This window comes from Dermacentor silvarum, chromosome 7, assembly GCF_013339745.2.
Source record: "Dermacentor silvarum isolate Dsil-2018 chromosome 7, BIME_Dsil_1.4, whole genome shotgun sequence".
NCBI lineage: Eukaryota > Metazoa > Arthropoda > Arachnida > Ixodida > Ixodidae > Dermacentor > Dermacentor silvarum.
The window spans coordinates 129609222-129636402 of NC_051160.1; the positions used below are offsets into that span (position 1 = coordinate 129609222).

At 47.3% G+C, this 27181-nt stretch overlaps 1 protein-coding gene across 5 annotated transcripts in view; it reads left to right on the top strand.

Annotated features, from left to right (window-relative positions):
* LOC119458432 (sorting nexin-6) overlaps window positions 1-27181 on the top strand; it is a 160894-nt gene that overhangs the window by 9598 nt on the left and 124115 nt on the right. For all 5 annotated transcript variants that reach the window (XM_037720268.2, XM_037720269.2, XM_049671205.1 and 2 more), the window contains exons 5-12: window positions 789-912; window positions 3828-4032; window positions 6774-6849; window positions 14430-14469; window positions 18558-18644; window positions 19039-19134; window positions 23303-23366; window positions 24944-25029. In XM_037720268.2, the coding sequence (XP_037576196.1) occupies window positions 789-912; window positions 3828-4032; window positions 6774-6849; window positions 14430-14469; window positions 18558-18644; window positions 19039-19134; window positions 23303-23366; window positions 24944-25029 (778 nt within the window). The remainder of the gene's footprint in view (window positions 1-788; window positions 913-3827; window positions 4033-6773; window positions 6850-14429; window positions 14470-18557; window positions 18645-19038; window positions 19135-23302; window positions 23367-24943; window positions 25030-27181) is intronic.

Below are 27181 nucleotides of genomic sequence, written 5' to 3' on the forward strand. Positions count from 1 at the left end.
GAAGGAAATGGTGGCATGCACTGTACCAGCGAATCTCCTTGATAACAGCAAATCTCCTAGAGGGTCGTTGCATGGTGCACTTACAGCTATTGCCACCGACTTGTGATAAGCATCTTCTTTCACAGCGCTTGTGGCGCATTGCCATTGGAACTTTACTGTACGCTTTTAACAGGCAACTCACAATTAATAACTCGCACATGCCAATGTTCCCTGCTGCAGGTGGCGCAGTGTCATGTCTTGCTCTGGCAGCATCGTATTCTGGCATTGTCCACCAGCTCGATTTAATTTGTTTGCCGTCGTTGTCTCAAAACACTGCGGAATAGGAATAGTGCACATCTGCAGTCGCTAGGGCCCCACCAATTCAATGCTCATTGGGGTCTCTTGCTTAAGAATTCGCGCAATGCTTCGCATTATGTTGATGTCAGCTACAGTAGTCTGCCAGTGTCTTTGGCAACTTCGGATCGTGCATTTTCCCAGTTAATATGTTGTTTTTCACTTTTTATTTTTTTAAGAACATGAGGCTCTACTCTAAATTAGATATTCAGGGCACTCTAATGCTTTCTAATATTCTCCTTTGGATTTTGAGGTCCAGGACCTTCCATTTTATGCAAAAAAAAATGTCATGTTGGGATTCCTTCCAAGTGTTTGCACCGAAATGAGGCCTCCATCCAGGTCCTGCGACCGTCCATCTTGCAGTCCTCTTTGGTTTATTTTTGTTTCTTGCACAAGAGGTCAGTGCAGGCATTTATCCAACTACTGCTGCTGTTCTCTCTTTCTCTCGTGTGCAGGGAGTACCTGGCAACATTCAAGAAAACGGTGGCCATGCACGAGTTGTTCCTGCAGCGGCTCGCCCTGCACCCTGTCTTCCGTGCAGATGCAAACTTCCATGTCTTCCTCGAGTACGAGAAGGAGGTATGCCTGCATTTTTTTCTAGACCCCCCTCCCCCTTTGCTTAGTTCAGTAACTGCCATTGCGATTTGGTCATGTCCCGATCAATGGCTGGCTAATGGCTGCTATGAGTACAAGTTGTCACCTGTAAGCACTTGTGAAAATTTCCTTCACTATGCTCCCTTTCATACATAGCGGGCGAATGTCTTTAAGGCTAGAGACTTCTCTCACTGCTCATATTTGTGACCAAGGAATAGTGCGTTAAGTTTGAAAGGCATAGGTATGCGTCACGTAATTTAATCACGTGGTTGAACTGCTGCGCCAAGAGCAATCCTCATCCTGCCCCAAAAGGGCGCTTTAACGTAAAATTACACTGAGCCTGTGCCAGAGAAGGATAAGAATGAAAGCCTCGTTCTGTTCATGCTGCCTCAGTAGTATAGCTTGAGACAAAACCTAACGTGCACTGTCATCATCCTGTAGCTCAGCGGATACAGCCGATGCCATTGGTCCACCATTTGCTGTTTTCACTTTGCTCCGGCAGACAGTGTGGTCTCGTTTGTGGCAGCCGTGCTGCAGTTCTGATTTCCTCGTACTAGGACAGAACGGAATTTGCTCAAGGAGGGCCATCGCATAAAAAAAGAATTCGGCGGTACCCATCTCACGATGACTGTTGACAGTAATGCGTTGAGTGTTTAATCCTTATAGCTACAAAATGCATTGCCACCTTCAGAACAAGCTATATAGTATGAGGCGTGTACTGCAACGGGGCTCCCCTTTCGCACTTCCCTAAGAACACTCGGCACCATCTTGCGTCGCTGCTGCAAAGCCTGCGCGAATCCTGCTGAAATTGCTTGGTGTAATTGTTGGCGTCTAGGCTGAGGCTTTCTTTGTTTCCCTCCTCACTGGAGATTTCTTCGTCTCCTCTTCTCGTAAGCCCTTTCTCTGGCTTAGGTTTTCAGAACATCTCTTGTGGAAATATCTCTCGCATTTACACTGAAAAGTTTGTCCCCCTAAATGTGCCCCTAAATGTCCCCCTATGTTTGGAATAGCTCTGAAGGCCTGCAAGTACTTATTAGGTGTATCTGTGCTCGCACTGTGATAAGAGGTGATGCGTGCACGCTTGTATATTAAGGAATACAGTCGACGTCCGATTTCCCGGACGCCCGAAATTCCGGACATGCCTGATTTCCCGGACTCATCTGTGGCACCGTCAAGTTCCCCATAGAGTCAATGTATTAAAAAGTCCGAAATTCCGGACGCTTATAGCCTTCGCCATCCGATTTCCCGGACTTTTTACTGTTAACCGCCGACCCAAAGTCACCACCGACGCCGCCATTTTGGTTGTTTTCATATCCTCGAACCCACCATACTCGCATCGCAGGTGTGGCCAGCAGCACCGCCGCACCGCGCCGCGGCTGCCGTAACCTCGAAACCGCACGTGTCAATCCGTTGCCAGCCGTAGCTTAGCCAAGCCAAACCTCACTGTGCTCGTTCACGTGTTGTTTCGTCAGCTCTGCCAGCTCTGCGGTCGTGTCTGCGGTTGATCGTTTGCTGCTGCGCGATATCTTCAGTGATAATGTTTCCCGACCTTCAGCATCCACCGAGTTCCTAGCTGTTTCGTGCTGCGCTTTTCGTCGAGCGGATTCGCCGTTTACAGCGATGGCACTGACTGCTCCTTCGTCTTCGTCCGCGCCTTTGAACGAACTGCCATCCGCGAACTGCCCTCCGTGGACGAACTGACGAAGTGACGAACTGCCATCTGCGGACGTTGCCTTCGACGATCTGCGCGCTGCCGGCGTGTCGATTCCAGCCGGGATAACCTTTGAGGGCTTCGCCGACGCTGACAAAGACCTCGAGCTATGTGCGGAGTTGACCGATGACGAAATCATTCGTCAAGTTACGGAGACACCGACACCGAGAACGAAGAGCCAGCTCCTACACAGCCAACGAGCTCGGAGTTGACGCGAGCACTGATGACACTGTCATCGGTGTACAGCGGCAACATGACGTTGACTGCAATTGAGGCAGACATGATCGCGGGCAAGCGGACCGTGCAAAAGAAAATACGCGACTTCTTTGCGCCCAAGTGCTGACCTATGAGGTAGCGCCGGCCACGTCGTATTTTTTTTTTTTTTTTTTATAAACGGCTCTTTTCAGAGCCACCTAAACGATGCATTGGCTGAATAGCAATGAGAATCTTGTACTCCGGCCGTGACCCTCTCCGTCAGCGAAAAATACCTACCAAAAAGGTGCGTTTTCACGTGCATTCGTTTTTCCGGACTGCCCGATTTTCCGGACGTTTTCGCGGTCCCTTGAGGGTCCGGGAAATCGGACGTCGACTGTACATGGTGTTCCGTGACAATTACCCCTTTGCCACTCTTGGTATGCTTCACCGCAATACTTAGCGTATGCTTCAGTGCGTTGTAGAGCTGTACTTGTTAAATAAATTAGTTTGTTTTCTCACAAATACGGTATTTCGGAATCTAGATAATTGGGATTTCTTGGCGGTTCCCGTCGATTCCCCATCATCGATCAGCGACTGTATCAAAGGAGTACCTGTTTCAAGCAAGTTTGTTCAGGCATGTCCCTGCAGCAGGCAAAATTGGCAACAGTAAAGTTGCCGATCTAAAAACTGTTGCTTTGCTGCTCCAAGCTGCTGCTTGTGTGCTGCATCTAATCAACATAAAGTTCCCATGTATCCCACAATATATGGGATATATATATTATCCAATATATGGATATATACATTATTGTATTAAAGCATGCTCAGTGAAAGCTTTAAAGAAAGTGTGTGTTATACCCCCAATTTGTCATGTCCGCGGGGTTTTTACTCTATGGCAGTTTTATGTTCACAAGTTGGCAGGTATGGATAGATTCCAGAGCCTTTTGCAAGTACCTCTTGTTCTGCGTTAATGCCTGGTGCAAATGCATGCTCGCAGCTGAGCGTGCGGGGCAAGAACAAAAAGGAGAAACTGGCGGGCCTGCTGAGCCACCTGGGCAAGTCGGCGGACGACCTGCGCCTCTCGTCGACCCAGAAGGACGTGGACGAGTTCTTCGAGCATGAGCGCAACTTCCTCACCGAGTACCACACGCACGTGCGTGACGCCACCACCAAGGCCGACCGCATGACCCGGGCCCACAAGAGTGAGTGCAGGGGGTAGAAGAAGCTTTGGAGTTTACCTATTTTACACCTACTGTTATCTTAATAACACAAGATATAGTAGCGGTAGGTACCAGAAATGATAAATTTGAATATAGGCAGCTTTTTCTTTATTTCAAGAAAACGAAAACAACGCCTCCTTGTCTTGTATAGTGGTAACCAGCACAATATTGTCACCTAGCCATTATGGGACGAGGATAAAAAGCATCGCTTTCTTTTTTTTTTTTTTGTCGTTTTGAACTTTGCAAACGGGCTTTGCTACGGCCTCGGGGTGCAAAACTGTCAGGTCACAGCTTATATAAGTTAGTCGTATATCTTGGCATATATGTCTTGCTGCCATGCATGTATTATGTGGTAGGCTTAAAATTGCCTCTTCGAGCAATGACAAGTTTCTTCCCAGTGTGGTAGGCAAGATAACTGCATTACCGTGGGTTGCGGCCTTCGATGAAGCCCAGTGTGGGGCACAGTTCATGGTGAAAGCCACTCTTGTAACAAAGCAAATACAGTCGAGTCCCGCCACAACGAAATTCACGGGACACGCGAAAAATTTCGTTGTGGCGGAACTTCGTTGACGCGAAATTAGTATGTACAGTTGAATCTCGATAATTCGAACTTGAAGGGGCCGGAAAACTTGTTCGAATTAAAAGAAGCACTTATTTTTGACGTATTTGTGCACCATAGCACGACGTACGAACGGTGCGAGTAGTGAAATATCGTGGCGGGCAAGCACATAGCGAGCGAGGGCCACGAACTGCCCACGTCGGCCAACGCTCGCTTCCCGATAACGGCAGAAAATGAAACTTCAGGGAGCGGCGCCGACAAGGCGATAGGCGCGCGCGGGGACCGTCGAAGGTGAGGGAGGAGGGCGGCAGGGAAGCGGATTTGGCCTCGGCAACCCTGTCGCTTTGGTGGCTCCCCTCGCGCTCCCTCTCAACTCCCTCGTAGCTCCCTGACCTTCGGCTGTCTCTGTGCGCGCCCGCCGGCGCCAGCTTAGCCCGCTCCCCGAAGTTTCGTTTTCTGCCGTTGAAGCGAGCGTTGGCCGACGTGGGCAGTTTCGTTGGCCGGACCGGTCCTCCGTCGTTGCTTCCCTCTGCGCCGCAGCCGCAGCTTTGGCTGAGACGTCAGCATGTACACGCGTGTTCCGGCGCGACGCAGAAACGGCGACCTTGCCATTTGAGAGAGTGAAATTTCCGCCGCGGTTCTTTCTTTTTTTTTTCTCCGCGCGGCATCGAGGGGTCTCGCCTATTAAGCTTTTGCTTTATCGCGGTGTCGGAGCAATGCCGGTCGGAGGGGCTGCCACATGATTTGGTGCGCTGCTGAGAGCATTGTCGGTGCACGGTATGTCGTGGACTCTGATAACTTTTAAGATAAGGTCAAAAGGATCCATTACTTTCAAAACAGTCGCCGGAGTCAGTGTGTCTAGCGGGTTGTCATTTTCCCCAGACGACGATACGTTGGCATCACGTTGACAACAGCGGATGCGGCGCGGCCGCCGTATCTTGAAAGCAATCTGCGCCGTGCACGAAGTGCTTGCCCGCTCAGGCCTCATATTCAAAGCGATCTGCGGTGTGGGCAAAGTGCAACTAGTGCCGGTAGTGCGCTGTGCTTTCGACGTTTAGTTCGCGTTGAAGCGAGAGACGGCACGGAGCTCAATTCGCTCTTCCAGCGTGTTGACACAGAGTTCCTGCGGTCACTCAGCGAGATGTGTTCATGTTTACCTGTGCACACGTGACACCGTGCTTAGTAATTTAGTTAGTAAGTGAATGTTTACAAGTTCATACGCCCGATAAAACTATAATCCTTTGTTCATAAAGCTGTCTACTATCCTTTGTTCATAAAGCTGTCTACTATCCTTTGTTCATAAAGCTGTCTACTAATCTGCAATCGATGCTTCGCCTTTCGGGCGAAACTGCGAAATTTTGCCCTTCCGCTTTCTGCCTCGGCGATCATATGTGCCTTCTACTCGGAGAGAGAAATTTACGCTTCGTTGGCGTAGCCATTTCGACCGGACACACACGCCACAGAAAACGGCAGTGATTGTGGTGATTGCGTGCAGTCTCGCGCAGGCGCGTGACGTCAACGCGTGGCTATGGATTGCAGTGGCGTAAATCGGTCCTTAGAACTTGATTTTGTTCGCGAAAACCTTGTTCGGGCAGGACATACGATCGTCACAGCTTTGGAAGGGCCTTCTAATTTGACTACTCGGCAGTTCCAATTTCAATTCAGTCCCAGTTTCCTTCTCGAAAAGTTCGTTGAAGCGGAAATACCGAATAAAACACCTTCATTATGGAGAGACTTTTTTTGTATTACTTTCTATGGGCAGCTGGTGGGGAATCAGAAAATCTTCGTTGTGGCGGAAATTTCGTTGTAGCGGCATTCGTTGTAGGGGGATTTGACTGTAAAACGGTTATGAATTTTAAATTTTTAATTTTTTCTACAATTGTTCTTGTTACCATGAGATATGCTAAACCTTTACAATCTACTTCTTTACAATCTACTGAGTATTTTGTTCTGTTAACCTTATTTTCTGTTTGCTTGTGTACTACTTTATTGTTTGCTACTGTTGCTTTAACATGTTAACTATCATAATTGCTCTTGTACAGGAGGTCCCGATACAGTCTTTGGCTATGGGACCTCCTTCTGTATACTAAATACTTGTAGTATGTCCCAACCTTTAATAATAAAATTCTGATTCTGAAGATGTCCCTCCTTTCTTTTTTTACAGATGTGGCCGACAGCTACATCAAGATTTCATCCTGCCTCACCCAGTTAGCCACAGTCGAGTCATCCGAGCTGGAGAAGTGAGTTGGCCTCCATATTATTTCACAGGCCCGTCTTTTTTTTTTTTTTTTTCTGGCACTACTGAATGATTACAGCGGAACCTCAACGCAATGAACAGCATTAAAAAAATCTGAACAGTTAGGCACAGCCGAAATTCGTTGTACCAGAGAATCGATTAAAACCATTGCAACTTCATCTCATATATTAGATCTCTCCAATTCTTAGTATTTTCTGCCATGCTTAACCATGCCCAACAATGCCAACCTCGCCATATTGAAACCAGTAGCACTTGAATGCAGAGTGTGGTGTCCTCGGTGTGTTGGACATAGCTTCTACACATGCTTGTGAGCGAGTCGCTCGCACCTACTGCCCTCTGCTGACTGCCCGTGGGCTGTGGAAAAGCCTGCCCAATGTGTCCGGAGCAAATGTGTTCTAGTGCTGAAGAGGTTGCCGTGTCCATAATATGCTCATGTGGGTTTGTTATAGTCTTGAGTGCCCTCAAGGGTTCAAATTTCCACAGCCACTTTCGAAATAGCTTTAAAGGCCTGCCAGGACACTTGTTAGGCGTCTCAGTGCTCCTACAGTTACAGGGGCACTGTGCGTAATTAAGGAACATATATTTTTAGGGGTGTGTGACTACTCTGAAATTACCGAATTGAATCGAATAGTGAATGTTCGAATAATTAGATTTGCGAATCGAAGATCTACCATTCGATATATTCGGTATAGAGACCCGCGCAGTCCCTCATGTTGATGCCGCCCAAGCGAGCGTTTCACTTTGTTTTTGGTGCAAAAGGAGCGCCGAGCACACCGCGGATGGGCCGCCTCAGCTGATGTGGCATTGGACTTGGTCACTGCAAGCGCTCCTCAATGTCAGCCTGTCGCAGGGATCGCACAATTGCCCGAACAGTGCATCATTGGCCACGGCCTCCTCTGTCGGTACAAGGTTCGTCCGGGTCAACAGGACGAAAAACAAATACAGAGTACTCATGATATCTAAAGTGGTATGGATGTTTAAAAAACAAAGTACTAGTAGTAAGATGTGCCAGATTTAGAATCTTTTACGGATGACAAATCGCACCGAACCTGACTATGCCACGGCGTAGACGGAGCGTTTTCCACCGGCTACGCGCGGAGTGGTGATCGGGTCATGTGATGCGCGATCCTTTCATCTGTCGTGCAGATTGACCTTATGATACTGCCTAAAGTTTGGACAGCCCTTCTGTCTCTTGGTAAAAAACTTGAAAGCAAAACTTTCTACACAATAAGTAAAATCTAGACTTCCACAAGAACAAGTCCACTGTTAAACTGAGAACCTCATTGGTGTTCAGTACAACAAAATGTCTCTAATGCATTAGATTCAAAAGAAAAAAAAAGCTGCTGATTCTATTCAACAGAGGTTTTATTGATGAAAGAAATATTAGACTGCAGCTCTTAGGCACCCGTTCCTTCATTGAGCGTCGTCGTAACCAAGCGAACGAGCACAGAGAAGGAAGAGCAAGTGCAGGGGATGAAGGACAGCGATAGTGAGGAGACTATGGTGAAAAGGTGAGAAAAGTGGAGTGCTGCACGAGACATGCTCAAGGGCGGCGAGCATGTCCAGCGATACCATATATTGAAACTAAGCGCCAGCATGAGTTTCAGACCTACTGCACATGCCCTACTTCGCGTGCGTCGCTAGATAATGCGCTCGGCGCGAGCTACGCGTTCCCGTGTTCATGCTTTCTTTCTGAACAATGAGCGATGCAACCAGTTGAAATGCTTCATCTTCCACTACTGCTAAACGAGCTGACCGAGCAGAGGCTCAACACCACCACCGAGAGTACCCCGTCATTCAGAATTGAATTCTGAATAGGGTGGGGTGGGTTGGGGGGCCGACGTGTAGCTGCAGCACCAAATGCGTATCTTGCGACCGGGTGCTAGGGGAACTGGTGACTCAATTTCCCACACGAAAAGAGGAAGGCAGTGTGGGAGGGAGGGAGTGCGGCTTCTACTCTGCCGGCAACTGCGTACTTGTATTTTGCGCGGCTTCGAGCTGTCGCACGCACCGTATCTTGAAAGCAATCTCCACACGGCTGACCTTTGTATGCGCTGTGCTTTCGCCGCTAAGTTTCCGTTCAAGCGATATACCGCACGAACCTTCGCTCGCTGCTGTTGCGCTTGCTCACACCAGCATCTTTACGGCAGTTGTCTGGCGGTCATCGAGTGTGATCTATTCATGTTTGCTTGTGTGCACTGACACCATGCCAGTTATTCAGTTAGTAAGCGAATGTGTCCAAATTTATACAGCCAATAAATCTACTATCCTTACTCCATATAGCTCTCTACTAATTTGCTATCGCAATTGATGCTTTGCCTTTCGGGCGACACTGCGGCATCTTTCTTGCCCCAAATTTGTAGTCGTTCAATTTTGAAAGCTTTTGATATTCGATTCGATATCGACTTTTTTTTTCTTGATTTGTTTTTATATTTGAATTTAATTCTACTATTCGGTATTTCTACACCCCTACATTTTGTCTCATGATAGTCACCATTTTGCACTCCTGGTATGCTTCACTGCACTAGCATATGCTTGACCGCATGATCACTGTACCGCGGCGAAGCTCAATTTCAGAAACTGGCCGTGCTTCCCGCTTTGATGCTGTCGCTGAGGATGATAAAGGCGGAGTTGGTGCCATTGCGGCAAAACTTTTAAATGAAAAACACTGCACCAAAGAGCAGTGAGCTTGATATCAAACGTCGAAGCAGCTAGGTCTAACAGCGTGAAACAGCTGCGTACAAGAGCGCTTGTTCGAGACTGAGATAATCAATGGTGGCAGTGGTTGCTTCAATTCATAGTTTCAGACCTGTGATCACAGCGAAAATTCTGAAAAATCGACGACAAAGGGTTTCAGCGTCTGAAATTTCAGATGATTTTATACAGTGACTCTATGGGGTATGCGGTGGTGCCGTGAAGGCATCTGAATTATCAGGTGCACCTGAAAAATCACTCAACTAATTGTTACCACATTCCCCCCAGAAAACTATTTCTTTTAAGGTGCAGTTGGCAGACACAAAGTGGAAGTCTGGCTCCCCTGAATTTAAAAAAAAAATAGAACAGTGAAGTGGATGCAGCGACAATGGCCTAGGCTACAATGCTGAAATTGTGGTGTTTTGAGGTGTTTCTTCACCACAAGAAAATAATTGCAGTCAACGACCGATTTTTCGACCGCTTTCGCGACACCGTCACTTACCCCATATACACTCTAAAAATAGTTGCACCCTTTGGGGTGCATTTTTGCCACACAACAATAATCGTCATCTGTCTTGCTTGCGTTTCCTATCTTGAAAACTCTGCACTTGCTACTTTCCTGTCGAGAACGCTGTCACGCTAACGCTCTTGTCGCTCGTGACCGAGAAGTGCTGGGCGCACAGCGTTAAAGAAAGGAAAGCCATAAGTCAGATGACGATTATTGTTCTGTGGCAAAAATACGCCCCAAAGGGTGCAACTGTTTTTAAGAGTAGTCGGTGTATAAGAATGTAGGAAATTTCGGACGCAATGAACCTTTACCGTCCGATTTTCTGGACTTTTTGCCATGACCGCAGGTCTGATTGGCATTAATCGAAGCCACCACCGCCGCCATTTTATTTGTCTCGCCGCCTCGAACTGGCGCTCTGGCATGCAGATTCACCAGGAGCCATAGCAACCACCACGACAACACCAGACCTAGCTGCGTCTATGTTTGCTACCGAGCTTGCTGTTCGATGCTGTGTTTTTCATAGAAACAATGCACCGCCGTTAGCAATGGCGACGACTCCGCCTTCGTAATCCTCGCCAATGGCTTCGAAGCTCGGAAAACACAATGCGTTGCATAAGGCCGGTTCCCGAAAGTCGGCTTCGTTTCAATACAGCATAGTTACGCGGTGAAGCATACGGTATTATTGCGGGGAAGCATACCAAGAGCGGGAAGGGGCAATTGTCACGAAACGTTTTTCTTAATTATACACGTGTGCACCCGCCACTTTCTTTCACAGTACGAGCACGAATATGCCTAATAAGTGTACTGGCAGGCCTTTAGAGCTATTTCGGACATGGCTGTGGCAATTTGAGCCCATGGGGGGCAGTAAAAGGCATGCATTCATTATTTTTTGGGTGTTTTTCGCTGCTCCTAGAGTCCGATGTTGTCTGTATGATGGTTTGGACATCCGATTATTCAGACATTTAGGAGGTTCCAGTTTGCCTAATTTATTGGTCGGCGACTGTATATGAGTACATAAGCACTTGCATTCTACCTCCTTTGAAATGTGGTTGCCATTATCAGAATGAAACCTCAAGCTCGCATTGAAAAGTAGGACACTCAATCACTGGCCCAGTGTAACGAGTCGAGCAGGGAGGATAGCCAAAAGCTTCAGTGCAAATGCAGGTAAATGATGGGAAGAGGAGGCTGAGAGCTGGCGAGTCACCAGGGAAGTACACATTAACACTAGCGGCGTTTACATGAATACGACAGAAGCGTATCGTATCAGCTTTCAAGCGCATCGTATCTCATGTAAACGAGGTAATTCGCTAGGAAGGCGTATCGCATCCAATGCGCCAAACACGGGTAGTTTGAGATGGAGAATGCGCATTTCAGCGGCGCATGTAAACAGGAGCGTATTGCATCAGGAATTATGGGAAAGCATTCTCTGCGGGATTACAACCGGTCAACCAACCAGCGGTGCGGCCGCTGCCGCACTGCGAGACATCAAAACAAACATGGCGGCTGAAAAAGCAGGTGCGTCGCACGGTCCTGTTGCTCGCGAGTGTTGTGTCTGGCGGTCCTTCGGGACAAAGGAGGCCTCATCGACAGACGTGAAGATATCAAGTGCTCTTCGCGCTTGTCGTTTGTCGCGGCCGGGAAGTGTCACCGTCAGTCACCTGGGACTGATAGATGTGCAATTAGTCCCCAGACTGCAATGGGTCATCGGCCTCGTGCGTAGCTAAAACGACAACGTCGCTCTTGGTGTGTTTCATGAAGCACCAGTGCCCGCCCGAGCTACGACGAGGCCCGGCGCCGTGTGACGTGCCAACCTGGAGCCCCTTCTAAGACAACAGCCACCGCTCTCCCTGGAAATGGTGGCTTCCGCGAACTGACCACTACGGAGAGGCGACTAATTCTTGCAAGGGGGCCAGCGTCAAGCATTCCCGTGGGAACGACATCAATGTTTGGTTCCCAAGGTGTCAACCGTTGCCTGTGTGCGGGGGCGATCAGGCAAGATTGGAGGCGGAGCCTGGCGGGAAACGATGGCACATCATGAGCGAGATATGACGAACTAGTCGAAGATGGTCTTTGGCTAAGAAGAACCAAAGTGCATTCCCTTGTCGAGCGAAAGACGGAAACGAAAGGGATAAAAAGCGCGACTTGAGTGTTTTGAGACGCTCGGAGATATAAACGCTAGAACTTGCAAAGATGTTAGCATGTAGACGGCTCCAATATCATGGAGCCCTACTTGTGAAATATGTATGTTTGTATATAAAACCGTTTTTCTGATCTCTCTGGATATCTCCTCCTCTCGGCACTTGGCGCCAAGAGTTGACAACTCGCGTTTCCTTTACGCATTCGGCCCACTACCGGAAACCAGTTACGCCGGAAGTTGGCTGCACTTACCTCATACGACACCATGTGGCGCTACGTTCTCGCGACAGTTAATGTGCTACATGTAAATGGCGTCGCATCGCTGTTCCCAAATGCGCTTGGAAATTCGATGCGCTACTGTCGCATTCATGTAAACGGGGCTACTGCTTAAACCTTTCCGTGTCAACATTTGTTGCTGAAAATGACCTAGATTTCTAATTTGACTGATTCATTGCAAACAGTTACCATTATTACAATATCGGCAGTTCATTTGTCATTTTCTGTTTACTGTTAGTTATCTCCATGTTTTATACGAGCAGTGATTCTTTCGCACAGAAGTCGTGTGTTCTTGCTGTTCTCCATCCATGCAGTGCATTATGGCAGGTGCGGTGGAGAAAGGAAATTCTAGAGGTGCTCGCAGCAAAGCATTTATCAAACTGCATCCATGCAAGAGAGGCCACCAGATGCTTTATCTTCCTCGCAATCATCAGTACTAAGTTTCCAAGCATGACTCGCTAGAGCTCTTGAGGTCTACAGTCAACGTCCGATTTTTCGGACTCCCCAGGTAGCACGAAACCATCAGAAAAATCGGGCAGTCCGAAAAAATGAATGCATATCTTTTACTGCCCCCAAGGGCTCATATCACCACAAGAACTTATAAATTTGCTCTGAAGAACTGCCAGTATGGCATATCGGTGCTTGTACTTTGACAGGGGACTGCAGATGTACGGTGTATAATTAAGGAATACATACTGTGACCCATGACAATTGCCCCTTCTCACTCTTGATATATGCTTCACTACGTAACACTGTTGTATTGCGGCAATGCATATTTTCGGAAGCCGGCGTTGGCATCGGAATTATTGGGCATGGTCTGGAAAATCGGTCGTCCAGAAAATCAATCGCTGACTGTATTCTGATTTGGCACTTGGGTAGTAGTCCTCATTCGAGGAGTCACCGCTCGTCTCGCTCGCAGCAGAGCAACCAGTGAGCACACCCATAGCGTAATTCAACCATTTATGTGAGCGCACGCAAGAAAACTTAATGGTTGTGCACCCGTCACAAAAGCCAAAAGAGTCACTGGCAGTAATCCTTCGTTCCGTCGCCAATGAGGGGCAGTGAGTTATTGTGAGCCAAGTCTCGAGAAAAGAAATGCAGGCATAGCAGCATTGTTCGGATACGGTGGTATCTACCAGTGCCCGCCTGTGAACAGATGTAATCGCACCCCTGTGAGTAACAGACGAGTGAGCATCTAGTAGTTACCCTTTGAGAGATTATAAACAAGATAGACATTAGTTTTTATGAACGCAGTGAATGAAAACAGCCCACAAGATGAAACCAGAACTAACGGGTCGCTGAAACACCAGCGTAAAGAAGCTGTGGAATGAAAACCAAGTGACTATGGTGCAAAAAAAATATATGTATTCCTTGTGCTGGCACACACAGTGGCAGCACTTACTGGCCAACAGGAAGTTGTAAAATTGTCTCATTTTAAAACATCCAGACACTGCTGTACATATACGGTATCATCCATTTGGGACTTGTTCATGGTGCCGTATAATTACGGCATTGACCCTCAAAGGCTTAAGCCCTTGGGGCCATTGGTGGTGCCATGAATCTGTTGGAATTATCAGTCGGCGACGACTCGACCATATCGAGAAAATATTGGAATGCTTTGTTCACTTTTATGTCTGGCAAAAGAGTACATTCGTGCCGAAAAAGCAATGAAATGTTATTTGCATTAAAACTTTATTAGACAATGATTAATTAGTAATTAGATTGTGTTGCTCAGCTATTCATGACTGGGACTTGGCTTTATCATGCGAAGAATGCTACTATGGGCTTAGTGTTAAGTTTCGTGTGCCTAAATCAGAATTTTGACTGAGTCAGTATCAGAAATGATACGTTGGGCTTTGTGGGTCCAAGATGACTAAGCTCTCGTGTGGTTAAAACTCTGCCAACGTTGCATTCAGTGAGCACATTTGTGTCATCTTTCTGCATTCCAGGTTCTTCCCCAAGGTTGCAGAGTCCTTCGAGAAGGCTCGGGTGAGTTGTGCTGAGTGGTGAAAGTTTCGTTGAAGCATGCAGCAGGGTATGACTTCGAACTGTTTCACTTTTGATGCTGTCGTTACACAGCACTGCCTCTGTACCATCTGCAATATGTTCTCTTGACATTGAGAATTCGTCCATAGAAAACATGTGCCATCTGCAATTGTTGTCAGCAGCACGCTGGTGCAAAGTAAAAAGGGATAGTGCTGCTGCATGTTCCAAGTGCGACCAAATTTTCTGAAGGACCAACGACTACGACCGTCACCGTGCAGTTGTCTGAAATGCAGAGTTGCATGTGAACATTGTACTGTCAACGCGGTTTAATTTTAACGTGAGAGGACCATCAGAATTTGTCTAATTACAGTCGACGTCCGATTTCCCGGGCGCCCGAAATTCCGGACATGCCTGATTTCCCGGACTCACCTGTGGCACCGTCAAGTTCCCCATAGAGTCAATGTATTAAAAAGTCCGAAATTCCGGACGCTTATAGCCTTCGCCATCCGATTTCCCGGACTTTTTACTGTTAACCGCCGACCGAAAGTCACCACCGACGCCGCCATTTTGGCTGTTTTCATATCCTCGAACCCACCATACTCGCATCGCAGGTGTGGCCAGCAGCACCGCCGCACCGCGCCGCGGCTGCCGTAACCTCGAAACCGCACGTGTCAATCCGTTGCCAGCCGTAGCTTAGCCAAGCCAAACCTCACTGTGTTCGTTCGCGTGTTGTTTTGTCAGCTCTGCCAGCTCTGCGGTCGTGTCTGCGGTTGATCGTTTGCTGCTGCGCGCTATCTTCAGTGATCACGTTTCCCGACCTTCAGCATCCACCGAGTTCCTAGCTGTTTCGTGCTGCGCTTTTCGTCGAGCGGATTCGCCGTTTACAACGATGGCTCCGACTGCTCCTTCGTCTTCGTCCGCGCCTTCGAACGAACTACCATCCGCGAACTGCCCTCCGTGGACGAACTGACGAACTGCCATCCACGAACTGCCCTCCGTGGACGAACTGACGAAGTGACGAACTGCCATCCGCGGACGTTGCCTTCGACGATCTGCGCGCTGCCGGCGTGTCGTTCCAGCCGGGATAACCTTTGAGGGCTTCGCCGACGCTGACAAAGACCTCGAGCTATGTGCGGAGTTGACCGATGACGAAATCATTCGTCAAGTTACGGAGGATTCCGACGACTCCGACACCGAGAACGAAGAGCCAGCTCCTACGCAGCCAACGAGCTCGGAGTTGACGCGAGCACTGATGACACTGTCATCGGTGTACAGCGGCAACATGACGTTGACTGAAATTGAGGCAGACATGATCGGGGGGAAGCGGACCGTGCAAAAGAAAATAAGCGACTTCTTTGCGCCCTAGTGCTGACCTATGAGGTAGCGCCGGCCACGTCGTATTTTTTTTTTTAACGGCTCTTTTCAGAGCCACCTAAACGATGCATTGGCTGAATAGCAATGAGAATCTTGTAATCCGGCCGTGACCCTCTCCGTCAGCGAAAAATACCAACAAAAGGTGTGTTTTCACGTGCATTCGTTTTTCCGGACTGCCCGATTTTCCGGACGTTTTCGCGGTCCCTTGAGGGTCCGGGAAATCGGACGTCGACTGTATCCGGCGTGATGATCAGGCAGAAGAAATGTCCAAACATACTGCCAATTTATTTGGCAGCGTTTATTCATTTCTAACGTGCCCTAAGCCTAAAGTGCACCCATGTTTTGTAGGAGCGAAGCACAAAACAGTGTTCTCTAAAATTTAATGCGCACTTCATCTTACAACTAGAAAAAAAATGTAGCATGCCTTCAATCCTGGCTATCATGAAAAGGTGAAACCTGCCGAGTTCATCCTCAGATTGGATCTTTCTTGACACTTCATCTTTATTATTATTATTTGATTTGTAAACATATACACAGGAAAGAGAAAGCGAGGAGCAAGGCTGGCAACTGCCACCAGAAGGTACGCAACGCCTGCCTACTCTTCGGAAAGGACGAGACAAACATAGAAAGGAAAGATAGGAAGGAGGAAAGGAAGAGCGAGATGACAAATCTCAAAGAAAAAAGTACAACATACAGGAGGGCCCGTCCCTGCAGGTCAAGCTACTAAAGAATGTAAAATAAAAGAAATAGTAGCTGGTTACAACCGTGCCCCTAAGTTCGTTGCTTCTAGAAAAGTAAGGAGAGCACGATGAGCTTTATCACGTCGAGACGCACAACCACTGGGGTGTAAACATTCATCTAGATGTTCATCTTTATCGCTGTGGGTTAGAACACTTATTGTTTGCCACAGTCCACTGTTCGATATTTTGCATTTGTTGACTGGCTTCGCAACTGTTTTGAATGGGGTGGTCGATGCATAGACTAACCGCTTCGCCAGTTTTGTCATGCACCTGACACCTGACACGTTTCCAGTGCCACTAGCTTAGCACATAAGATAATTTCTTGTCAATTAGATTTTATAACGAAATCTCATTCTCATCGCCAAACTACACGGAAAATTGGTCTATTGCCATCTTGCGACGATGGTGCTGACGCTGACTCCCACAGTGAGAAATTGCCAACGCTGCGAATGCAGCTTGTTTCATAGCCAATTTAACCCTTTGCGGTCCGAAACTTTTACCCACTTTTTCTGGTCCGAAACTATTTTGCCAGTTTATGGCGCCGCTAACAAAACCACCAACTTTGCAAGAAAAACTCGCAGGATATTTATTTTTTCTCTTGCATTCTGCCGGCAACTCCTCTACCGATATTTGAGCAGCGTGAGATACCGCTCGAAGCCGTCTCCTGGGTGCAGGCCAGGGTTGTTACTGCAGGTTTTGCAGAAAAACAGTTTCCCTCCTGCCTCCATTTGTTTTTCTATCGCTACGAGCGGCACAGTCCTTGCTGCTTCGGCCTGGGAGCTTGTAGATGAAATGCCTTCACCCATCTAGCCTTTCCTCGCACTTCTTCCGCGCATACGGGCCTCGCTTTTTGGCTCTAGCCCTCACGTCACCCACCAGCTGTAGGATGAGGTTGCGGCGGTACTGCAGGTGTCACTGTTCTTTCTCGCCATGATTCTGCAGCTGTGCGCGCCTCAAAATAAAGCTATTGACAATGGAACCCCCTAGAAGCTTTCACTAAATGCACCACCGCAAAATGCACGCGGTGAAAATGCGGTCATGCTTCTCAGCGAACCGCGCGAATGTGCGGTTGTGCGCGCAAGTGAGAACGCTGTGGTATCCAGAAATCGTGCTGAACATTGTGCTGCACCCTAGTGCAAAAAGAAGTAAACTTCAACAAAGTTTATTTATCCCTCAAGAGATGGCGCATCATGTATACAACGAATGCACACGAATCGCAGTGAGAAAAACCGCGAAATTTAACCTCCGAACAACCCTGTCGGGCGGTGCCCGACAGCGGACCGCTACGGTCGTGTTGCGATGTCGGGCCCTGCCCAACAACGGACCGCAGAGGGATAATACGGGGGCAATTTTCAGACCCATATTTAAAAATTCGATGTGTGTGTTAGTGGGTAAATATGGTAATCATTCATTGCGAGCTGCTGCTTGCACTTAAATCTGTGCCAAGAGCCAGCCAGAAATTGGTGCTTCCGGCAGAATGTAGTCTTTGAAGCATTCACTGTCCCCTGCTGCTGCCCAGACCAATTCCATGGGTCCTCGCACATGCGTGCTGACCATTCAAGCTTGAATCATTTAGTTGGGCCAATTTAGTGGGTGAAATAACAAGTCTTTGATTATTTGGCGCCAGCTGAGACTTTTGTTAGGGATCAAATTTACCCAAAAATTTAATAAGCCGGAGTCAATGCTAGGCGAGTTGGTTATTGACTTGTTTAGCCAGGATTATTTAGACCCTATCTTATTGCTCTCTTACGCTGGCATCACTGTTAGGCTGGCCGAATCACGTAATCGTGTTAATGAAGTTCATCATGTCTGCCTCCAGTTCACAAAACATGCTCATGCACTTAGTGGAATCACTGCGATTTTATAGAAAATTTAAAGCCTGCTACTTCAATTTTGAGCGGTGAAACTTGTTAAGTTCATATAACTTGAGGGGAGGCTGTGCTACATCATTGCCCTTTCCATGCCCGATGTGCGCAGAAAATCGAAGGCCGGGTGGCAACGGATGAAGATTTGAAGTTGTCGGACACGTTGCGGTACTACATGCGTGACACCTCTGCTGCCAAGGTATGTTTCTGGGATTTGTCTCCAGGGATGCTGGCTCCCTTCAGCCTACCACAAATAAGTTTGCATGGGGTCAACATAGAAGTCTGTGGGATCGAATTACGCAAGAAAAGCAGACCAAATATTCCGTTACTAATGGTGAAATTTTGACGTCTACGGCAGTGCTAGCACATTGCCTTGAAGCTGCACCATGTTCAGAGAGCAACAATGGAATGCCAGATGAATTAAGCAGAATCGTTTCTGAAGCTTTGCTTTGCACTGATGTTGGTGGTGGCTTACCTTTACAAGATGCTCTCATGTGCACTTATTAGTAAAGGTTGTAATTGCAGATATGTCACCGATCTTTTTTGTAACTGAGGGTGAGCTGTACATAGCTCCAGCACGTGGTTGTGCGCAGGACCTGCTCTACCGGCGGCTGCGCTGCTTAGCCAACTACGAGAATGCCAACCGTGCTCTGGAGCGGGCACGCAACAAGAACAAGGAGGTCCAAGCGGTCAGTACAGCTCCCTTTCCTACTGCCCCTTCATGCTTTTGAGAAGCGGCCGCTGGCCAAAGATATGGCGTGGATGATTGGTGCACCCACAAATGGAAGTTGTTTTTAGAGATTTCGGCACTGTATGCTTTATCTCAGCAGATCATGTCTGCTGCTTTTTGTTTTGCTTTTCGGAGTGTTTTCGATCCCGTTACGCACAATTTCCCGTCGCCGTCATTCGCAATTGAGAACACAGAAAATTACTCACTAGAGTTACGCTTATTTTTACTGGTTCATACGTTCCTGGAAAACAATTTTTCGCACCAACTTTCACTACATTTTTCGGCCACTAGATTTCATGTAAACAAGATAATGCGTGAGGCGCGCATGATCGAGAACAGTAGCCGCCCGCCGCATCAGCTTCCCCGCAATACTCGTCCGCCTGTCTCTCATGAAAACGCGGGGCGCTGTTTCTTATTCCAGTACCAGCAAACATCCTCCCGGGTCGTTGCACGCCGCATTCACAGCTATCACCACCAACCTTATTGTGATAAGCATCTTTACCAATCTGTTTTATAGAGCTTGGGGCATAGTGCATTTGGACGCATAGTGCACGCTTTTTCGTAGGCAATAACCCAACGTGCCACGGTTCCCTGCTGCAGGCGGCGCGATGTAAGCGTCACATTTCGCTTCGACAGCATCTGGCGTTGGCCACCAGCTCAATTTTGTTTGGCTTTCCTGTCGCCGCCTAAAACACTGCGCAAGAGGAAAACGACAAAATGCGTCTCGAGCCGCCAAAGTCCCACCAGTTCGACGCCCGCCTCGTGCCTCATGAGCAATCTTTCGCGCAACGCTTCGCATTACGTAGATGTGAACTACAGTTAAGTGCAAAACTTTTTTAGTCACTTCGGATTTTACGTCCTTTCAGTTAGTACGTTTTTCTCGCGTTATTTTCCAAAACGTAGGAATGAAGTTCTAGTGTATTTGTTTGTTATGAATACCTTGAATACTGAAATTCGAGCCATAGCACATATAGAATAGCATAATATTCCAACAAATATTTGAACATATCGACTATTAGCACAAGCCTACGAAGCGCACATTGGGCTGAGCGATAGGCATAACATGCCCATGGCTTTGGCCATCATGATTTTTCAAGTAAACTCTATTTTAAGAGATCGCAACACTGATCAAAAGTCTGTAAATGAATTTCCCGCCCTGCTGGTGCTCCATGAAACATTGAAGTAGATTTTACCGTCTAATTAGTTGCGATGCGAATGCGTCAAATTGGCCCGTTGAGCAAAAAAGGCAGCGACATCTGTAGCAGCGAAACAGCACCTAAATTCTCATTGGCTGCAATGCCACATCACGAGCGCGCCTCGACAGAGCAGAGCAGGCAAACAGGAGCACCTGCTGCTGCACTAGCACACCAGATGTTACGTCAGGGGAGAGGACATCGCCGCAACATCACGTCACCCTCACTCTCGGAAGCCGACATGCAGTCCGTATCTCTGTCTCTCTCTCTCTCTCAGCCCCATTGGGCTTAGCTGCTGCGCACACCTGCCAGCCTTTGTGGCCGCTGCTGCTTTCTCGGTCTCATTGCGCAGGACGCGGTGGCATGTGGCGTTGACACCGCAGGCTGCTTGCTGGCTTGGGCAGAGCGAACTGCTATGGTACATTTCTCTCAGTGCAAAACTCAGTGGCATTCAATTGCACATTAATGCTTTCGTGCTTAGGTGTCCTCAGGATATTTTTTTTTTTTTTCAGATTGCCCAATTATTTGAACATTTTCGCGGCAATGTCTGTGTCCGAAAAATATGTTGTGTCTGTAAATGTGTGTCAATATTCTGCATAGCAGTCTGAGCACTGTTTGAGGTTTCAGTGAACAGCTATAAGCCTACCTTGTGTAATGCCTGTTAAAAAAATTTCCCGAGTCTTATTCAAGTAAATATTGCACATTGTGCTAACAAATGTTGAATGTAGTCAGATGCCCGATTTCTCGGACTTGCGTGATTGTGTCGACTTCCCTGCGGCACGGCCTCCTACCCCTTAGCACCAATTTATTAAGGCAGTAAGTGAAATTTTGGACATCACATAGTGTTTTGGGCATGAATCGCATGTACCTATGTTGCCACAAAATGGCGCCCATGAACAAAGTTGCCGACTAGGCATGAAATCACAACTTTGGTTGCCGACACCCGATGAGGCAGTGTAGTAGCTGATGACAAGCCATTGTGGGAAGCTTGCCATCAATGTGTTAGCTCTCATAGGTCTTATTGGCAATCAAGCGCATGAGATCTAATGGACGGGCTGGACTGATGGCCGTAGTACCGGAGCACGGATCCACGTGTTGTCCCCTTTGTGTCTAAAGAAAGTCTGGTGGCTTGGGTAGGGCTGTTGGACTGCAGTCAGCAAGGCCAACACCCCGATTCCACATGACACCGATTACGCAGTTGCACATTTGCAATGGTGCAGGGTGCATGTACAGTGTAGACCGCTTATAACGTAAGTCGCCGGAGTCGCGAATATCTGCACAATAAGTGGTACCGCACTATAACCAAAGCAACAATTTTCAAGGCCCGCACATATGCAAAACATGTGCACTGAGCCACCACGCATATGCGACAGTGAAGGAATGCGGCTAGAACGTTTGCATTCAATTTACAGTCGAATCTCGTTAATTCGAACCAACTCGCGCGGCGGCGCCTCTGACCGGCATTGCTCCGGCACCACCATAGAGTAAAAGCTTAGGAGAGACCCCTCAATGTCGCGCGCGAACGAAGCAAAAAAAAAGAAAAAAAAAACGCGGCGGAAATTTTACCCTCTCAAATGGCAAGGTCGCCGATTCTGCGTTGCGCCGGAACATGCGTGTACGTGCCGACGTCTCGGCCACGCTACCGTAGCCACAGCTAGAAAATGGCAGTGAACCCTTCTTTCTCCTTTTTGCTTCCTTGCACGCAGCGGCTACGGCGCAAAGGGAAACAGCAGCGCTGTCCCAGGCCGGCCAACAAAACTGCCCACGCCGGCAAATGCCCGCTTCCCGATAACGGCAGAAAACGAAACTTCGGCGAGCTGGTGCCGAGCCGGCTGGAGCGGCGGCGCATGCGGGCGCGCACAGTGACAGTCGAAAGTTAGGGAGCTACGAGGGAGGGCGAGGGGAGCCACCGAAGCAGCGGAGTTGCCGAGGCAAAATCCGCTTCCCTGCCGCCCTTCGCCGTGATGTGCCGGCACCGCCCGCTCCCTGAAGTTTCGTTTACTGCCGTTATCGTGAAGCGAGCGTTGGCAGTTTCGTGGCGCTCGCTCGCTATGCGCGCCGTGATATTTCACGACTCGCACTCAAGATTCTGGTTTCAGCCTCACTGGCTGTTCGTTCGCACCGTGTGCACTTCTCCTCCACTTCGTCTCTTTCTTCCTCGAGCACTCCTTGGGGCGCCCGTTTGAGGGAAGCGTTCGCCCTCTCCGCTGACTTCCATACTCCCAGGCAGCCACACTGTAACCGGTATTTCGTTCCCCGCAATTGCACTATACATGGAGTGCTATGGGAAAATTAATGGGAGTTTGAAAAGACCGCACTATATCCAGTCCTGCACTATAAGCGGTTACGTTATAAGTGGTCTATACTGTATGTTATTCCCTCACATCGGCATGGTGATATGCCAGCAAGCCGTAAAAATCTGCAGGAGACCTCTTGCTGGCTTGTAAGAGGCAGGCTGCTTGCACCTCTTTCACATAGACCTGATAGCAATTTCTTTTTGTCAATACTGTGCGTATGCCTATAATAAATATATCGGATATAATAAAGGTATTTTTTTGCGTCATGTGACTTGGCTATGAAGAGGTGAAAGTTTATTGGTATCGCCAAAAACAGAAAAGCAGTCACTGTTCTGAATGCAGGTCTTAGTGTCTTGAAAAGCAATGCCAATGTGCCTCACTACCTGCCAAAACGTTAGGGAACACCTTACAGGTGCTCCCTGGCACATTGAGTGCAGGGACACCAAGTTAAAGTTAACTGCTGCTGTTCCATTTGTCGTTTCTTTGCACCTCGTGCCTAAATCAAGTTGTCACGTGCATGCAGTGACAGACAAGTGACAAATTAACTTGACCTAAGTCACATGGACATTTATTGCCATGCCTCTCCAACTTACGGACTTAGGCTAAAGGGTGTGGCATGTTCCTTGTATCGTTCCAGGCCGAGTCAGCCCAGCAGGAGGCCTGTGAGAAGTTCGAGGGCATCTCAAAGCAGGCAAAGCAGGGTGAGAGACCAGACTTCAGGGAGCAGCTTTGTTTGCTTCAATATATCAGTGCAGTGCATCAACACAGAAAAGTACTTGTTTGCACCAGGCACTGATCTGCTATGCTGCGTTTTATACATAGCACGCAATGCTAGGAAGGCTAGAGACTTCTTTCAATGCCCACGTTTATGAAGAAAAGATGGTGTCTCACACTTGAAAGATATAGGCTTGGGTCGTGTAACTGAACATAAAATTGGCTCGTACCTATGTGTCACAAAATATGATGCGATTATTATGTGGAAGTCATCGCAGATATGAGATATGCAGAGTGGAACGTTTTTATGACCAGTGCAGTTAACATGGCAGTGCACGAGCTGTGTCGCACCGTCTGCGCATGTATAGGCGCATTAGACGCAAGCTTGTGCACGCCAGCAACCGTACCTGTGGTCTCGGCTTCACTTCCACAAGTTGTAATTGCTACGTATAAGCGGTTGTTGCATACAAAGTGTACCGCATCAAAAACCAACCGGACTGCGAAATCCGCGGTACAAGGGTTGTACGACTATTCTTGCATAGATAACTACAATGCTTTGCATGTGAGGCTTCCACTGTGTGAACCATACATAGGTCCTTCTCAACTTCCCTAGTAGAGGCTTTGAGTCATCATTTAAATATGTCGCATGGTAGTTACAGTGCACGGGCTAAAATGCTGGACAGAAAGATGACTGAAAGGAACTTAGAAGAATTAGGCCAGGTTTTGCCTAGAAGGGAAAGCAAGTTCACATGAGTAATAGCAGTAAGCATACCGGCGCATGTGAAAGTCGTGCAGCTCAGATCCATCGTCTGTATTATTAGAATGGCGTGGTACGTTTCTTAGTGGGCTGCAGGAAAAGAATGCATTATGTAAGAAATCCTAAAGTCCAGTACACTCACAGTAATTCTATAGATTAGAAAAGCTGTCGCATAATGCATTTGAAGCTGAGTAGAAAACCGACCCACTATTCAAAACACACTAAATTGGAAATATTGAAAATTCAAACAATATATTGAAACCCTGCGAAGCAACCGTTTTCCACGGCGACAAGCGGCGGTCTTTGTAGGCACCGCTTTTAGATGTAAAACTACGTATTTAAACACATGACACACTATGGGAACTAAACGGGACTGGTGTTTCAGAGCGTTAGAGCCGGGAAAACATAATAAACAGGAACGTATCAACAAGGTTCTACTGTATAAAAATGCTTCATTACACTTCCCGGAACAGTCATTTGTGCTTGTGTCAGTTTGAGAATGTGCTAAAGCATTTGTGACGTGCGTGCAATCTGATTAAGATAGGCCAATCTTGCGAGAGGAGTAACGCAACGGTGAGCTAATCGAAAGTGCATGCCAGCCAACACGTGCCTACCCATATGCTTATGTAATGCCTTGCGACATTGTGCTGGTTGTGCACGGTAAAGGTGCATGGCAAATTTGCATCTCAAAACCGCGAAAGCTATTGAACACAGCAACGTCAAAACACACCGAATACACCTTAAGACGATACAGATTGCAAGTATGCTGCAAAATGAAGCTCTCCGCTGTGTTCCTGTCCTCCGCAGAGTTAACCGACTTCAAGACTCGCCGTGTGAACAACTTCCGCAAGAACCTGCTCGAGCTTGTGGAGTTGGAGCTCAAGCATGCCAAGGTATGCACCACGAGCAAAGGGTGTCTCACGTTGACAGCTGCGGTGTAGCATTAGCTCTTTGAAGCACAGTGGTTGTCAGAGATGAGCGCCATTTTACTCTTTATTACTTCCTGCGCTCGTGATAGTTCTGCTTCCTTTGGTTCATTATCATTCAGCCTTGCTGCACCTAATTCAAGGCAGCAGTAACTGTGTCACCATTTTTGTTTATGTTGTAACTGTTTCTATGTATTGGACAAGCAGGTTTTTAGAGATGCCAATGGATTTAACTGCAACTAAATGTTCAGTCTAACCAGGCAGACAGCAATGTTAAAGGGACTCTGAAGTTTAGCTGTATTAGTTTCTAGAGTTATTAGCTTCTAAAATACCAGGAAAGGTGCAAAAGTGAGAGTTCGGTGGCGACATCACCTTGAAGTTCCCATGCCAAACGTGTCACCATGTCTTCCTGGGTTTTGAAGGCATTTTTTAGGGCCTAGTTAATTTTTGATTAGTAAACTTATTACCACGAAATTAGCAAAAATGTAGTTAGAATACTTGATCAGTCTAAACTGATTAAGTGTTTCTCTTTAGCGTACCTAAACTGCTTTTCTAAACAACGCGGACCAAAAAAACTCTTATCCTCCGGAGTCCCAGCTATGGAGCATGTGTCCAACATATTGGACACTTGTTGCTCCGCCCCTACTTCCACATGGTGTTGTTTCCTCATAAATTTGGGATGCAAAGCTTGCATGGCGCCTTAAATTCTGCCACAGTGAGTGAGAAGTGTGATGAAATGAACACTACTTGCGTGCAGAGGTACGCGGGAGTTTTTAACTGCCGCGCCAAACCGATACTGAACCCCATGAAAACCAAAATACGCAGCACAGAACAGTTGTTTTTTTTTTTTTTTTTTTTTATGGCTTTGGAGACAAATCTAGTTCAATACAGTCTCGACAAAATTGGTCAAATTATCCAGTGGATCGAATTAAACGAGAGGCAGGAAAATCATTGTACACACCAGATTCATTTAGCAGTATTTGCGCTGATTCTAACATGCCCTCAATAGGTTCAAAGCAGAAAACGAACATAGAAATCAGATTAGAGCTTCTAAACAAAAAAATCGTGAGTGCACTTCGATTTTTTTTTTCTTTTTTTTTATGAAGAAAAACTTAGAATGACTCCGATTCTGGCAATAAGATGAAAACCAGTGAACCTAAGGTTTTCACAAACCAGAAATTTATTCTCTTAAGTCCACCAACATCATCCTTCTCAGACTAGCACTTCATCGCTGTCTATGAAAAACCACGTGTTGTTCTCCGTACAGTCCATGTGGTGTTTGATATTCTGCATTTTTAAAACGACTCCGCAACAATCGCAAATGAAATGGTGGCCCATGCCTAGACTAACCATTTTGCTAGTTCGTCCTACGGTACCCTAAATCTTTCGTCATACCAGGAACATGTGACGAGACTTGTTGCTGCTAGTTTACCATGTAAAATAACTTATCCTTTGAATGTGCTCTCTGAATCCGACTGAAAACAGTGCATTGTCGTTGCCATGCTATGCAAGGACTCGTTCTGTCGCCACCATCCATGGTCGCCATTTTGTGATGCCAATGGCGATGATGCTGGCTAGGCTGTTTCCAAACACTTCCTGTGTGGTTTTGGTTTCATATTGGTTTGCATTGCGCAAAACATCTTACGACAAATTTTATCAGAAAAAAAAGTGTACGTTAGAATTGGTTGAAGGGCTGTCGTAATTCAATTCATTGTGAGCTCCTGTTATTGCTTTACATCAATCCTGGGGCAGGTCGTAAATAGGTGTTTGTGACAGGAGATTGCTAGTGTTCAACTATGAATGTACCCTGAGCGCGAGGAAGACAAGCTGCTGGTATTAGTCACCACTGGGTCACATCACAAGAGTCAAGTTAAGGCTCATAAATGTATGGACGCAGGCCCAGTACCTTGGGTTGGGATTGAATTAACAGACATCGTCTGTATATCTATTGGCAGGGCAATTTTATTTACTTAATAGGAGGTGTTACTGTGTTTGCTTAAATATAGCGAGTTTTTTTTTTTCCAAATGTTATTTCCCTCGGAATGTGCCTTGCATTATTTCAAGCTTGTGACAGCAATATAAAGTACTTTTCTTTTTCTGCTTCAAACTTCACTGAGCT